The sequence below is a fragment of the Lynx canadensis genome, chromosome B2 (genome assembly GCF_007474595.2).
Source record: "Lynx canadensis isolate LIC74 chromosome B2, mLynCan4.pri.v2, whole genome shotgun sequence".
Lineage (NCBI taxonomy): Eukaryota > Metazoa > Chordata > Mammalia > Carnivora > Felidae > Lynx > Lynx canadensis.
The window spans coordinates 48,741,155-48,756,941 of record NC_044307.1 but is presented as its reverse complement, the minus strand read 5'-3'; the positions used below and the strand labels follow the sequence as shown (position 1 = coordinate 48,756,941).

General features: G+C 39.0%; 1 protein-coding gene across 1 annotated transcript in view; it reads right to left on the bottom strand.

Annotated features, from left to right (window-relative positions):
• Positions 1–1,550: 1,550 nt before the first annotated feature.
• TFAP2D (transcription factor AP-2 delta) overlaps positions 1,551–15,787 on the bottom strand; it is a 57,767-nt gene continuing 43,530 nt past the window's right edge. Inside the window, exon 8 of the mRNA XM_030314564.1 lies at positions 1,551–1,832. Within this exon, the coding sequence (XP_030170424.1) occupies positions 1,613–1,832 (220 nt within the window). The 3' untranslated portion in view covers positions 1,551–1,612. The remainder of the gene's footprint in view (positions 1,833–15,787) is intronic.

Here is a 15,787-nt window from a genome sequence, read left to right as displayed (position 1 = left end):
TAAGAATTATTATTAGGTAAAAATATCTTGTGTGCTCTACATGAAAAATCTTGAGCAATTTCTTCTCAATTAAAAATAATAGTAATATTCCCCATGGGATTATAATACAACAGAGACTTTTTGAAAGTAATTGAAATGTGTTAAGAAGAGGACAATATTTTCATGCTAACCTTAGTATCAGGAGTCCATATATTATTAAAATAATTTTTTTCATAGACGATGACCTACATCTTTATTTGCCTAGAAGTTTGACAATTGTTAACAATAGAAAGGTCAGTACAGTGTGGTACGAATCAGGTTTCTTGACACGTTCAGGTTTAAATGGACCAAACTTTCATTCAATTAGCCCCTGGCCTTTGCAGCCAGGAACCTCGTTTTCAGTGTCTTAACTAAAGGACAATGAAGGTACAGAACAAGCTATAAAAAAAGGAGGCATCTTAAAAGCAAAAGTCTTCTCTGATCATTCTGGTTTTGTTTTCTTTATTGAACACAGACCCGAATGCTTCTGTGCCTCTAAAGGTTTAGAACACAGCCATCAGGCATGTAGAAGAAGCACAAAGGTAGAAAAAAACGGTTCATATTTTAATCATACAATCATTGACCACCAGCACTTCAAGGAGCCTCCACTAGTCCCTTGGGCTCCTCTCCTCTCTCTGAGGGGCAAGGATTCCTGGAAACATCACTGTTCTTATTTCCATGCTTTTCCAGGCAACACAATACCACTGCTTCTCCTTCAGGAGCCAAAAGCAGCAAAGCTACCCTTTCCTTTAGCCATCCTGCCAAGAGCCACTAAGTGCAGTCTACTTCCTTGAACTCTTAGGCTGGGGATGCAAAGAAAATGAATGGAAGAGTTCATCTCTTATCTCTTCAATATTATGCTGTGTCTTCTTAGTTATGGAGTGGGGGTAGATCTTAGGGTGGGGTGGGAGTGGTCATACATAAAGAGGGCAGAGTTTTCTGGAATTTTGAAATACCACCAAGGCACTGGTAGTTAAGTGGGCTTAACCAAAATATAAGCGGGGTGACCAAAATTTTAGAATTTCTGTCAATTCACAGGACAAAGATTCATGACTGCCCTTTTCAGTTCCCAAAGCATTTATTGATGGATTGATTGCCAGACTGGCCTATTTAATGGAAAGAAGCACTCTTCTGTTACCAGGGAATTAAGTGAAGAAAGACTGGAGCTGTAAGCACTGGTGATGAATTCCAGTTGGTCATGCTTTCTAATCCCTAACTACATAGTTGGATAAGAAAGTGCATCCGTTAGATGTGAAAAAGCATGTGCTGCCTCTCCAGAGTCCAGAAGTGCTTAAAAACTGTGATGTATATAATCCGGAACAATAAATTACGTGCACAAAAAGTTTATCATAACATAAAATTAAAAAGTGACAATTTCATCACACGGTTACACTGCTGTTTTCCTTTTTTTTTCTTTTTTTTGGGGGGGGTTGTCCTTTTTGTTTCATTTTTCATTTCCATTTTTATTTTTTTTATGGAGGGTTGGGGGAGGGTACAGATTTGGTCCACTGAAGATTAATCACCCTCAATGATATATATATTAGAAAAAATATCAGCAGCAAGACTCTCTAGAAATAGATTCTGTTTGATGTAGCTAGTCTGTCTTTTCTGTTTTGCCCTCTTTCACGGCAGCCTCTGAAGTTTTCCGCAGGGGGGCTTTCTCCGAGTTGGCATGTCCTTGGCCAGAATCCGCCGCTCCGCCATTTTTGTGGGTAGTGTGTTTTTCCAAGTAGTTCAGCATTTCACTGAGGACTGTTTGGAAAGTGCTTAGGGCTGCACATATTGCTGGAGTCCCAAAGCCATGAGTGATCAAACTGGAAATGAGAAGTGGTAGGAAAAAAAGAAATGAACAACTTACAGTATGATACAGAACAACCACTTAACCCAGAACGTTCAATTAAACAGGCATTTATTGTGGTCCTAAATAGTGTCAACCATAATGAAAGGCAGAACACAAGTCAATGTATTGCTTTTGACCATAAGAAATTCAGGATGCATCTAGAAGATTTGTCATTGATAGACTTGATATACATTAATGATTAGCAAGTCTAGGTGTTTAATACATGATTTAGCTCTGATTCTCTATCTCATTAAGAAATGAGTGCTTGGGTGGCTCAGTCAGCTAAGCATCTGATTCTTGATTTCATCTCAGGTCATGGTCTCACAATTTGTGACTTCAGGCCCACAACTGGCTCCATGCTGACAGCATGAAGCCTGCTTGGGATTCTCTCTCTGCTCCTTTCCCACTCTCTCTCTCTCTCTCAAAAGTAAATACATAAAGATTTTTTTAAAAAAAGGAAAAAGTTGGGGCACCTGGGTGGCTCAGCCGGTTAAGTGTCCGACTTTGGCTCAGGTCATGATCTCACGGTCCGTGAATTCGAGCCCCGTGTCGGGCTCTGTGCTGACAGCTCAGAGCCTGGAGCCTGCTTCAGATTCTGTGTCTCCCTCTCTCTCTGACCCTCCCCCATTCATGCTCTGTCTCTCTCTGTCTCAAAAATAAACATTAAAAAAAATTTTAAAAAAAGGAAAAAGTTAAGACTTCATTTATTTAGAAGATAATAGTCAGTGCTTAGACAACTATGCACACCAAAATTTGAAATATAAGATATCATCATAGTTCAAACATCTGCATATCTTTGCTATAATATCTTACATTGCTGAGTGGGAAAACTGACTTCAGCTCCATTTCTCAATGAGATAGCTAGAAAGGAAACCATATGCTTTAAGGTCTATCAGGGAGTCTGGACAATAAATGGAATTGATTGGAGCAGTAGAAGAATTAATCATGGCTGCATCCACAAAAATAACTGAGTGAAGATATCCATTAATGTCTAAATGTTTGGCTCTGATTACAAACTGCCTCTCTTCTCATGCTTTATTCCTGTTTAGAGCTCTTTGTACCACTGGATGAATTTTATTTTCCTCTATAGTGCCATGTTCTCTTGGTTGTAACTGCCCTCTTTATCTATGGAAGAGTATGCAGAATTTGGTTTCACTAGGTTAAATATTAAAGTTAATAGCCAACATTTGAGTTCTGAATCTATGCCAGGCCATGTTCTATGTGCTTCATTCTGTATCACTGTATATAATTCTGGAAACAACACTAAAAATGAGGTATTATTATTTCCATTTTACAGATGAAGTAATGCCCAGAGAAGTTAGGTAATTTGCCTGACAAATCTAACATTCTGTACTGCCTCTGTGCTTATGTTCTTCCCAGGATGTGGGTGTTACTCTTTTGTTTGTTTGTTTGTTTTTGTTTTTGTCATCGTCGTTTTTTGTTTTTGGGGTTGTTTTTTTTTTTTTGAGAAATCACATTCTATTGGCAGTTTTAGCTTAGTTTCTCAAACTTTGAGTTCAAACATCTGCATATCTTTGCTATAGTATCTTGCATTGCTGAGTGGGAAAACTGACTTCAGCTCCATATCTCAATGAGAAAACTGGAAAGGAATCCATATGCTTTAAGATCTACCAGCGAGTCTGATAGATCTTATCAGACTTGTAGTCCTGGAAGATGATCATTCTTCTTACTCACTTGTTCTGTCTAAGATCAAGGTTTTTAAAACTCAAGAACAAAGTGGACAGGCCTATATAAATGTGGAGAAGAGTTGTCACCATGATGAACAGTTTTTAAGCTGGTCTCCTTTCTTGGCAGATGGCCTTTCTTGCTTCTATAATATGCAACTGATCATTAGCAGGATGCGTTGTCACCTTTGTCCTGCACTGAGACCCAAATGTGCCAAGTCTTCACTCGGGCTCTGACTTTAGGCACTTTGTGATCTGGAGGAAGTTTTTTAGCTTTGTAAGATGATAACAGTCTTACTAAAACATCTGCAAGCTTCTTTCCAACCCTAAGCCTCAGTCCACGGGTACTAAAGCTTAGGATGCTCTCCTTTAAACCCAGGATATGGACAGAAGGTTATGGAAATTGGAGCTCAATAGAAGAGCCTAAAATTGATTGTAGAATCTTCAACATGAGAAAAGGCATTTCTTGTGTTGTATACCCAGAACTAATATAACATGGTATGTTAATTAGACTTTAATAAAAATAAATAAATAAAACTTAAAGAAAAGTAACTGTTTATAATGTTATCTTTCAACATGGAAAAATATGTTATGTAAATTGTGTTCATTCCTTCATTTAACATTACCTGCACATTAAAAAACACACAGGGCAGACTGCATAGGATGATAATAAGTACAAAAGATGGCTTCTGTTCTAGCAGTTTTCAGTGAGGTTTATAAATCCAAATATTTCAAGTAATGTAATGTTGTATTAGAATAGCACACAAAAAAAGTGTGAAATCACAGGATGATTAAAAGAAATTTCTGGAAACATCATGCTATTCTGTTAGCACCAACCACTCCGAAAAAAATAGGTTTATATTTCATTCATAGTGACATACAAAAAAAGAGAAGAGGAATAATGTAGAATCTACAGAAAAATAAAAGTAAAAACAGAAAGGATAAGGCTGACTTTCAGTCCTAGACAGAAAACAAACTAAGGTGATCTGTTAGTCAAATCTCCAAAATCTTTTACAACAGAGATCAATTTTTGCCTTTGGAAAATAACATTTTCAGCCACAGGCTTAATATTAAAATTATACTTGGCATTTGCATATATTTTCATCAGATTAATCTCAGAGAGTGTTTCACAAATATTACTACCTGAGTTAAACAGTTGCCATGACGGTTTGAAGTAGATAGTCAAAATGTAAAAGTTCTAATTCAAATTCATCGAAAAGTTTCTCCTCCTGAACCAGACAAGTGAAAGAGACAACTAGCACTGAGCTCAATGTGTCATCTTCATGCCACATTTTCAACATTTTTGCTGAAGGTGGCAGACGATACAAACACCGCATCAGATTTCATATCATATTTGCATTTCTCAGGCCTCCTTCCTCCACCCTTTGTGATCATGTATTCTAGTTCTTTATTTTGAAAGGCTTATCTCAGGCTCTAAGCTTTTCTATCCCCAAACCTGTGATGGCCATTCCTACTTGGGCACCTTTGTTTGTCCTCCTCCTTCTCCTCGGCTGATCCAAAGTCCACCCACCCATCAAAGCTCCTTGGATGATGTTGAAAAACATGTGCCAGTTTCCTGGTCCCATGATTAAGAAATAGAAGGTGTGGGGCGCCTGGGTGGCGCAGTCGGTTAAGCGTCCGACATCAGCCAGGTCACGATCTCGCGGTCCGTGAGTTCGAGCCCCGCGTCGGGCTCTGGGCTGATGGCTCGGAGCCTGGAGCCTGTTTCCGATTCTGTGTCTCCCTCTCTCTCTGCCTCTCCCCCGTTCATGCTCTGTCTCTCTCTGTCCCCAAAATAAAAAAAAATAAAAAAAATAAAACGTTGAAAAAAAAAAAAAAGAAATAGAAGGTGTGCTCCTGCCAAAGAGTAGACACTCGCCAAAGTTATGAGAGGACTTAAAAAGAATTTTGAGGAGAAAGGAGTAACATACCCTCCAAAATTGTAACACTAGAGCCTGGCAAGACCATGGGATGATAACAGACAGATGAGGGTAAGATCTCAGTCACCAAAGTAAGGAGGAGGACTGAGAGCTATATGGGTGACCTCAGAGCCCAAGTGATAATCAAAGTACACCAGATCTTTTTTTTTTTAAGCTTATTTATTTTCAGAGAGAGAGAGAGAGAGAGAGAGCGCACACAAGCAGGGGAGGGACAGAGAGAGAGGGAGATAGAATCCCACTCAGTCTCTGCACTGAGCCGGATGTGGGACTCAATCCCAAGACTGTGAGATCATGACCTGAGCTGAAATCCAGAGTTGGATGCTTAACCAGATGAGCCACACAGGTGCCCCAAAGTACGCTAGATCTTAATGTACTGGCAAATAAGATGTTATCTGTATCTCTAAAACTTTGCGGTTTGAGCTCTTAATATAAGTCCATAATCAAAAGTTATAGTCTAATCTTAAAAAAAAAATGAAGAGTTGTCAAGATAAAAATAAACCACAAACGAACAGCAACAATGAAAACAAACAGGGCTGAGATGCGACACTATCATCAACCCGTATTCTTCCTGACATTGCCCACTGTCAGCACAGTGGCTTCTGGTGACCTCCTGAGGCAGCAGCCCCTGGGAAGAGAAGGGGCTGGGTACCTCAGTGTCCAGAATGATTGACTTAACAGAAGGCTAAAGTTCCCTGATTTCATTTGGGAGTCTCTGAAGCCCAGAGTAGTAGGATGTAGTTTAAATTTCTGTTCCAAGACCGAGGAAGGGGAACACTGCAGAAAAGGGCCCAAGGTTTGGAGGGAACACAGTGCTATGTTAGCATATGAAAGATTAAATGGTAAGTAAGATACTTTGCTTTCTTTTCAGAGAGTTTAATCTTTAAAACTGGCAATGGTATAAGGAATGGAGTTGAGACTTTTCTTTTTTTTAAGTATAGGAAACTATTTCAGGATAAAGAAAACACGCATGTGTTTTTGAGACACTGGAGTTGTTAGGTAATCTTTGAAAATTCCTGGAAGATTGGAGAGGAAGCATGAAATAGAACAGAGTAACCCGCCTTAATAATCAGAGCAAGGGATGGGGTGCCTTGGTGGCGCAGTCAGTTAGCCTATGACTCTTGATCTCGGCTCAGGTCACGATCTCATGTTCCTGAGTTTGGGCCCTGCATTGGCCATGGGCCATGGCACTGATGGTGTGGAGCCTGCTTGGGATTCTGTCTATCCTTTTCTCTGCCCCTCCCCCACTTGTTCTCTCTCTCTCTCTCTCTCTCTCTCTCTCTCTCTAAATAAACTTAAAAAAATTTTTTTTAAGTAATCAAAGAAGGGAAAAAGAGACCGAGTTCAGAAACTCTAGCATATTTAATTACATTTAACTCATCCTTTAACAAGGTTCTTGTAATGGGACATTTTTAAAATCAGGTACATTGAGGTTAAATTTACATAGGGGAATATTTATCCTTTTCGGGTATATGGTCTGTTGAATTTTGATGAACTCATACACTTGTGTAATCACTAGTTACCCAAAATGTGTTCTCATGTTCCTTTTCAGTCAATATTCCCCTCTTCCCCTCCAGCTCCTGGGAATCAGTGCTTTAATTTCTATCCCTACAGTTTTTCCTTTTTCCCCAACTGTCATATAAACCAAATAATAAAGTCTATAGTTTTCCCCAACTGTCATATAAACCAAATAATAAAGTCTATATAATAGGTCTAATAAAGTCTAGCTCTTTTCACTTCGCATAATAATTCTGAGATTCTTCCATGCTGTGTTTATCAATAGATTATTTTTTTATTGTTGATTAAGCAGTCCACTGAATGGGTTTATCACACTTTGTTCATATGATGGGTTCTTAGAATTCTAAAGTATTAATATTTTAAAAAGGGAAGTGACCACAGAAGTGCTGCATGGGTTCAGTGGTGAGCTCAATAAAGTAACTATTTTTTTTAAGATTTTAAAAAATGTTTGAGTAATCTCTACACCCACTGTGGGGCTTGAATTTACAACCCTGAGATTAAGAGTTGTATGCTCCATTGTCTGAGCCAGCCAGATGCCCAGTAACTGTATTTTTTTAAATAAAAGTGTTATTAAAGGACTAACAATGTACTTTACTATAGAATTTTACCAAAGCATCTGACAAAATCTCCCCAAATAAGGAGAGGGGGCAAGTGAGCTAGATGAGGGCAACTTAGATAGACTCACAGCTGGTTGGACAATGATGCCCAAAGTGCAGACTGAGGGCATTTGTCAACCTTGAAGGGTGTTTCCAGTGGAGTTCTGCAAGACTCTCCCATTCATCACACTCTGCTTGCCATGTTAATTGACAATGTGGTTGAAGGCATCATAGATTTAAGTGCTGGCATGAAAATAGAGAGGAAAATTCCTATGTTGGATAATGGAACCAAAATTTTAAAATACCTTAATGTGGTAAAAAGTGTAGGTGGTGGACCAAAACCAATGGTGTGAAATTTAGGTGAGATTAAGGGAAACGTATCCACTTGCAGTATACTGACAGAGAGATCTGCACCAAGAGCAATTCTCAGAGAAAGGCTCCCCAAATCAGTAAGTCTAAACTAAAAAAGCAAAGGTCAGAATTTGAGGTTTAGATCACAGCTAGTCAGGCTTACAAGCTATATTTACCTTCATCTATTCCCTCTCTCTCTCTGTCTAACTAGATAGATTCCAGCTCATTGACTTCATTTTCCTATTACTAATTTCACACTGAGGAGCAGGAAGGGTCTGACAACTGACTGTGAGCAATACAATTACCTGCTGAGAAAATCCAGACTGCTATCATTTATGGCACCTGATGTTAGAGAAAATGTAACTTCTATTTAATAGTCATTTTCTTAATTTTATTCATGGTTTTAAAAACTCCTATTCTGCTAGGTCCCCCCAATTAACATTCTCAAGAGCATCTTTCTGCAATATAAACCATCTTTTCAAATTGGCTCAGCTCAGGAAGATAGTAACTATGCTGGATCCAAAAGGTAATGTTCTACTTTGGACTTTGCCCCTGAGCGTTAGGGTATGTTCCCATTTCAGCAATTGGAGGGAGAGCACAGGGTTAGAACCACCCTTTCTAAGGAGGGAGTATGTCTGTGTGTGCATGTGTACCTGTGGACTTATACTGCTTTTTGTCTTTTTATAGGGTGTCATCCTAATCTCTTCTTGACCAATGGGCTTGACCTGAATAAGCTCTACTGATGATAGAATTTAACTTTTTAAGGGAAAATGTACTGCAGCAGTTCAAACTCTGTTCTCTATTAGTAGGGTTAAAAATGAAGAAATTGAGACAGAAATGCAAGAGGTAATAATAACAGATGGGATGGGGTCCCTGGGTGGCTCACTCCATTAAGGGTCAGACTTTGGCTCAGGTCATGATCTCATGGTACATGAGTTCGAGCCCCGCATGGGACTCTGTGCTGACAGCTCAGAGCCTGGAGCCTGCTTTGCTTTCTGTGCCTTCCCCTCTGCCCCTCCCCTGTTCATGCTGTGTCTCTCCCTATCTCTCTCTCTTTCTCAAAAATGAATAAACATTTTTAAAAAATTAAAAAGAAATAACAGATGGGAAAGAAGAGATTGCTATTTGAAAGAGAATAAATTAGAATCCTTTCTTCTTTTTCCCTGTGTGATTTTGCTAATAAGATGTTAAGAACAGTCTATCTTTAACTCAGTGTTTATACTTATAAACTACCTGACATTATTGATGAGAACCTATCAGGAAATTTGCATATAATAGAAATTTCACAAACTTCTCTTCACACCTTATGATCTCTGGGTAAGTGCATTTTTTGCTTCTGGCTAAGGCCTTATATGTTTATCTTGAAAGTCTCCAAAGCTTCAATGCTTACCTGGAATATAAATTAACATAGGATTCTCAATAGATAACTACCTGAGGAACAAGAGCTATTTTACTTTTCTTAATCTAAGTAAATATGGTTTATATTCCACTAGCTTTGTTGTAGGCCAGAGAAATGTTACAAAACTTTTCCCATATTGTTCTAGCTGTCCTTCAGAAATACACTATCATTACTTTAATTGATTTGTCTAAACTAATTTAAACAAAACAGCAATTAATAAAAACATAGCCTAAAGCAAACTCCTATGGAATCTTCCCCTGAATTCTTCCTATCTTGGCAACAGTTGGACCTAGGATTCAGCACATTCTTTCTAAAAAATAAGCAAATACTGAATTAAAATATATTGAAAGGGTGGGGGGCCTGGCATGCTACCCTTGATGTCTAGGTCTTGAGTTCAAGCCCCACATTGAGTGTGGAGCCTACTTAATAGAAAAAAAAGTAAAAAACAAAAAAATAAATAAAATGCATTGAAAAGGAGATGGAAGCCTCATTAGTATTTGCCACTGAAGACTAGGTCACTCAGGTGTGTCTGACAACCATGGATGGATTTTTTTAGCTTTCTTGTGGGACACAAAAAGATGGATATAATAGATGCTATTATGCTACACACTGGAAGACAGAGAATCAAGAGAAAATCACCCCCATCATCATTCAGGTAATTAGAGTAAAAGCTAATTTCATTTTGTCAAATTCCAACTTTCTACCTGGAAAATGTTTGACAAGCAAACTTCTCTTTGTAAAGGTTGAAACAGTCTGGATTATTATTCTCATTATTTTGTTATGTTGCATCGTTCCAATAGGTGTTTGCTATCATAGATCTTTGATTTCCCAAATTTCATACAAATGCCACTGTCACCAACCTCAGTTTTTGTTTTTTGGTCTCTAGAGGCTGCAGGCAGCAAGGTTTAAAGGGAAGACAAGCCTCCTCTTTCCCTCCCGGATTATTCAGCTACTGCAGGTTTAGGTCCAAATGTAACCTGAAGCTTAGTCCGTACTCCCCACTACAGTTTTAGGTGACAGTCAGCAAAATGCCTTCTTCTACTCCTGAGAACAGTCGTGAGGCAGATGGCTGGGAACCAGCCCCTGGAGAACACCAGCAAAGGATTGTGGGGCTTTTCTGCAAAACCTTACTTCTTTTCAGGGCTGTGAGGGTAAGGCACTTCATCTCTCTGAGGTAGCACAAACCCTGAATATAGGCCATGGACAGAGACCTCACCCAGAGGAAAGTAGCTGGGGTTTATCCTCCCAAAACTTGATGGCATCTACCCTTTGTAGCCTAACTGGCTGCAGATATAGAGGAAGAGAGAAACTGTCTGATTGAGCTTATTTTCTACATAGATTATATTGTCCCATGGTCCTAAGTGCTTTTAAAATGGAATTTAATTAAGGAGCATAATTAAGGTATATAGTTCTCTGGTGGTGACAAGTTACTGAGATGTACTCATTAGCAAGGCCTTACCAGCACTCACAAGTGTTCTGTGCTTCCTTCAGCTGGTGGTATCCCCAGATACAGCTACCAAAGTCCACCCAGGGAGCTTCTTAAAAGACACCAAAGTGCGGGTCCGACTCCATAGATCCTGATTTAATTACTTTGGTATAGGTCCAAAACATTAGTATTTTTTAAATGGTACCTATTCAATTTAAATGCAACCAGGGAGTTGGGTATGTGCCCCTAGCGCCAAGAAGTAACACCTAACTACCATGTCTGCTATCCTTCCCAGAAAAAGAGAATGAAGAACTTAGCATTTCCCCCAAGAACTTCTGTAGAACCTGAGTTTCATGGGATGTGAATAGTTATTCTGAGAAAAAAAGAGTTCCTGTGATCGCGTTTTGGAAACATGGGGCTAAGCATTTCTTCCATTCATAAAGGGTTCTGGGAGCTTTTGATATGCTAATGTGTAACTGGCATACTTCAAGGAGAGTATAATAGGCAGGGTTTCCTGAACCATAAAACACTTGACCATGAGACACTTTCAAGGAGCATCTCATGAGGCTAATGTTCTACAAAACTCACTTTGGAGAAGTGTATTTATGACATCCCTGAATCTCTGCCAGACTGGGTGATGTGTTGCCCATCTACCATCATAAGGTCTCATTCTTCCTGCTCTTCTCATCCACTTACTCAGGTCCCAAAGGGGATTGAGTCCTTGTGATTCCATTTTACTTCAATCCAGCTCATTAGCAAAGGAGGCTAAGGGTATGATCATTGCATGTGCATTAGGAAAGACCCAAGTCAGTCACATTCTAGTCAACTCTTTGAAGGTGAAGATATTTTTGACATCTGCACCCTATTTTTGCATATAAGAATAGAGTTTTTAGGAATAAATTAACCATCTCCTTATATTTCTCCCTATCAGGCAATTTATATTTTCTATTTAGAATAAGGGAATGGAAATGCTAAGCTTAGGGCTCTGTGCTTTCTTAGATGAATTTTATTCAATTGTCAACTTTTTAAAATGAACAATTTTCTGAAACATAAAGAGAAAAAAATGAGATCATATGGGAACACAGAATAGAATAATGATTTAACAGGGAGCAGGAAATGGAGAATAGGGTAAAAGATCATTGGTGTAGAATGAACCTTAGGGATCATCCAACTTAAATGTATTAATTTATAGATGAACATGCAGAGGCCAGACTGGTAAAATGTCACCTCTAAAACCATACTATCAGCTGGAAACAAGACGAGACAGAGTTAGGTCCCTGAAACCCATCCTGAGTGCTTCCCACAATCCTGTGTTGTCTCCCCAGACCCTCCCCAAATCCAGAGCTCAACAAAGATAGAAATTATTGAAATAAAAATGTATCCAACTTCTTTACCAACTATGCACTCCTGAGGCAATAATTCACATGTGTTGTTTTTACAGGGCCATGTTTGCGACTTGCAGTTGCCTCAGGGGGTGCCTGGGTGGCCCAGTTGGTTGAGTGTTGGACTTCAGCTCCTGTCATGATCTTGCAGTTTGTGGGTTCGAGCCTCGCATTGAGCTCTGTGCTGACAGCTGAGAGCCTGGAGCCTGCTTCAGATTCTGTGTCCCCCTCCCCTGCTCATGCTCTGTCACTCTCTCAAGAATAAATAAGCATTAAAAATAATTTTTTGTTTTTTTAATTTTTTTTTTCGACGTTTATTTATTTTTGGGACAGAGAGAGACAGAGCATGAACGGGGGAGGGGCAGAGAGAGAGGGAGACACAGAATCGGAAACAGGCTCCAGGCTCCGAGCCATCAGCCCAGAGCCTGACGCGGGGCTCGAACTCACGGACCGCGAGATCGTGACCTGGCTGAAGTCGGACGCTTAACCGACTGCGCCACCCAGGCGCCCCAAAAATAATTTTTGAAATAAAAAGGAAACAATTTCTTCTGGTTTCTATTGTTTGAATTACTAGTTTCCTATGTGCTGACCCTAAAAATCCATTAAATTGCCATCAAGTGACCTTCAAGGGATGCTTTTATATGTGTATCTCCTGCGGCATTTGCTTTGGTGCCATGCAGCTTGTGAAGTATGATAAATATTGGCAACTGATTTAACTCTTAAATTTCTTGCCCAATGTTTAGTTAATCTAAGTAATTTAATGTAGGTTCCTACAAGAAGTTCATCATGGTTCCACCTGTTTGCTAAGGAAGTGAAATTGTTTACTTTTTACTCTACATTTTATTTTTACTCTACATTTTTACTAGGAAATTTTTTACTTCAAAGGAGACTATTTTTACTCTTATGTAAATAGAAACTGTCCTTATTTAACTAGTGAATAAAAGGTGACCACCTACAGTTATGTGTTGCTTTCTTTGCACATGGGAATTGTCCTCAGTTTCTTGAAGTTTAAGCTAAAGTTTTAAAGTTTAATTTCAACCTTACATAAAGGAGCTTAAGTTTGGGAAATATAGGACTTTTATTCTTCACAATTCAGGCCCATTATTTTGAATATTCTTAATTTTTTTAGTTTTTTAAAATGTTTGTTCATTTTTGAGAGAGAGAGAGTGAGTGCAAGCAGGGGAAGGACAGAGAGAGAGGGAGACACAGAATCTGAAGCAGGATCCAGGCTGAATACTAAATCAGCACAGAGCCCAAAGTGGGGCTTGAACCCATGAACCGTAAGATCATGACCAGAGCTGAAGGCAGGGGCTTAACTGATTGAGCCACCCATGCATCCTTCATTATTTTGAATATTCTTAAATAAAATGGTCTTGAAAGACCCCTTGAACTGGCAGAACATCCTGAAGAAGGCTTAATAATTTAACTTCTTAAATGCCAATCCTAGTTGTATAATTTCATGGCGTTTTCTCTTTTGAAATTAGACATTTAATTGAAATGCCTTCATTTCTCTTGTGACATGCAAGAATGCTTTCACAAGATTAATAAAATCATCCAATGCTGATTACCTTCCCTAACACTTTTCCATCCTCCCCACCCCCCCGCCGCCTACAAAATGAGAAAAATAAAAACAAGAAACAAAACATACACACTTTGGGAGTTTCGGTTTCTGGAGAAAACCAAACATGTCATGTTTAAGTAGAGACACACATCCTCTCTTGAGGGTGTTGCGGAGAAGGTAGTCGAGCTGACTGGAATTCATGTCATATGTGGAATACTAAAACAAAGGGGGATGAACAGCCCAGAAAGAGAAAACTCAGACACCAGAGCTGTCTTTAGAAATTGGGAGAGAAACAGAACTAAACTGACTATGGAAGGCCCCCAAGGAGTGGGATGTTAGGGAGACAGACGTTGCCTCCATGGAAGGAAGGCATTTCAAATAGAGTTGGTGGAGATAGAAGGGATGTCTAGGTAATGAAAGAGCAGTCTATCATTGAAAGTTTTTAAGCCCGGAATGGGTGACAACCTGACAAGGATGTTGGAGAGAAGATCCAAATGTTGAGGGAGAGTGGGAAATGTAAGGGGCCTTCCAACATTGAGAATCAATGAAGAAAATGTAATCACAAGCAAAATACAGTTATCTGGGACTGCCTATACATTTCTTATTTCCAGGAACTATGGGAGTAGTAGAAAGGTCTGTTTCTGAGAAGGTGTGATGTCAATACACTTTTTGACTCAAACAGAAGAATTAAGCACATTGATCATTTCACTTCCCCAGCCCATGGTTCAATTAAAACACCATGGCCTTGGGAATAAGCCAGTGGAGAAAACATCCAAGACCTAATAGAGATATTATCATAATCTACATTGATTAACATATTTATTGGGTACATACTATGTGCTAAATACTATGGATAGATAGATGAAAGCCTTTCCTAATCACCCCAGGTAATTACCTCTACTGTGCTTAATCCTTCATTACAAAATTTCTCATATATTACAAGTCTTTGTAAGTAATTTTCCTCCACATTACAAGTTCCCAAGGAATGGGACAATCCTTTATTTCCAATCTTTGTACCACTGGCCATTACCACAGTAAAATACAAGAAACAATAAAATTTCAGGCAAGGTGGGAAAGAAAATCTCCTCATTTTTCTGATAGGCTTCTCTTTCAGAACTGAGCTTTAAAGATAGTCTAACTTCCTTCCCTTATTTACGTTGTTAGACACACTTTTACTGGACCTTAGATTCAAGGCAATTATGAGAATGTAAGAGACAAAGAAGGGAAAAGTTGTTAAGATTTCCTAAGATCGCAAAGAGGGGAATTCCTAACATTTCAGAAAATTAGGCATCTAGGTTTCTGTCTGAGCTGAGTGTGTTCTGTCCAGAGGCCCAATGCCACCTTGGTCTAATTGCCACCACTCTTCCTGGGAATTGTATTTGCAGGGTCTTCTGCAGATTTCAATCAATTCTCGTCCCCCTTCCAGTAGGTATTATGGTGTCTGCTGTCTTCTCCACACTTTTGATGGTATTCAGTAAACTATAAATAATGAATAAACCTGCCTCCTGTCATTTTGATGGAAACAAGCAGCTTTCCAGGGTATGAATTTGGAGAAGGGTCACTGCTGTACAGTTACCCAGATCACACTAATATGTCAACTACCACAGAAAACTGGAAGTAGTTACCTGTGCTTTGTAAGGTCAGATCATTCCCTAGTTTTACCTGGACACATTCAATGTGCTGAAAGTAAGCCACAGTTCTCAAGGTACCAAATCAGCCACTCTGTAAGGTGTAATTCAAATGGTCTGCATTGGGAACAGTATTTTGACCAAGTAAAATAGCACAAGTTGATGTTACTAATTACAGCATTCTCTATGCCTATTCAACCATGTTGTATCCTTACTTCTTTTCCACCCAGAACTCAGCAGAAATAGTAGAAAATCAGACTACCAATGGACTGTTTTCAAAGTTGTGTTATGCTTCCTTTCTAATTCATTTTTCTCTTGAGCTTATACTACTATCAAAATTAAAGTTACTGCTGTCAGTTGGAAATTATGAAGGAGATACATTCTATGCTGACATATTTTTACCCAGATTATTAGAAGAATAATAAATGTAGAATCCTTTTAACACG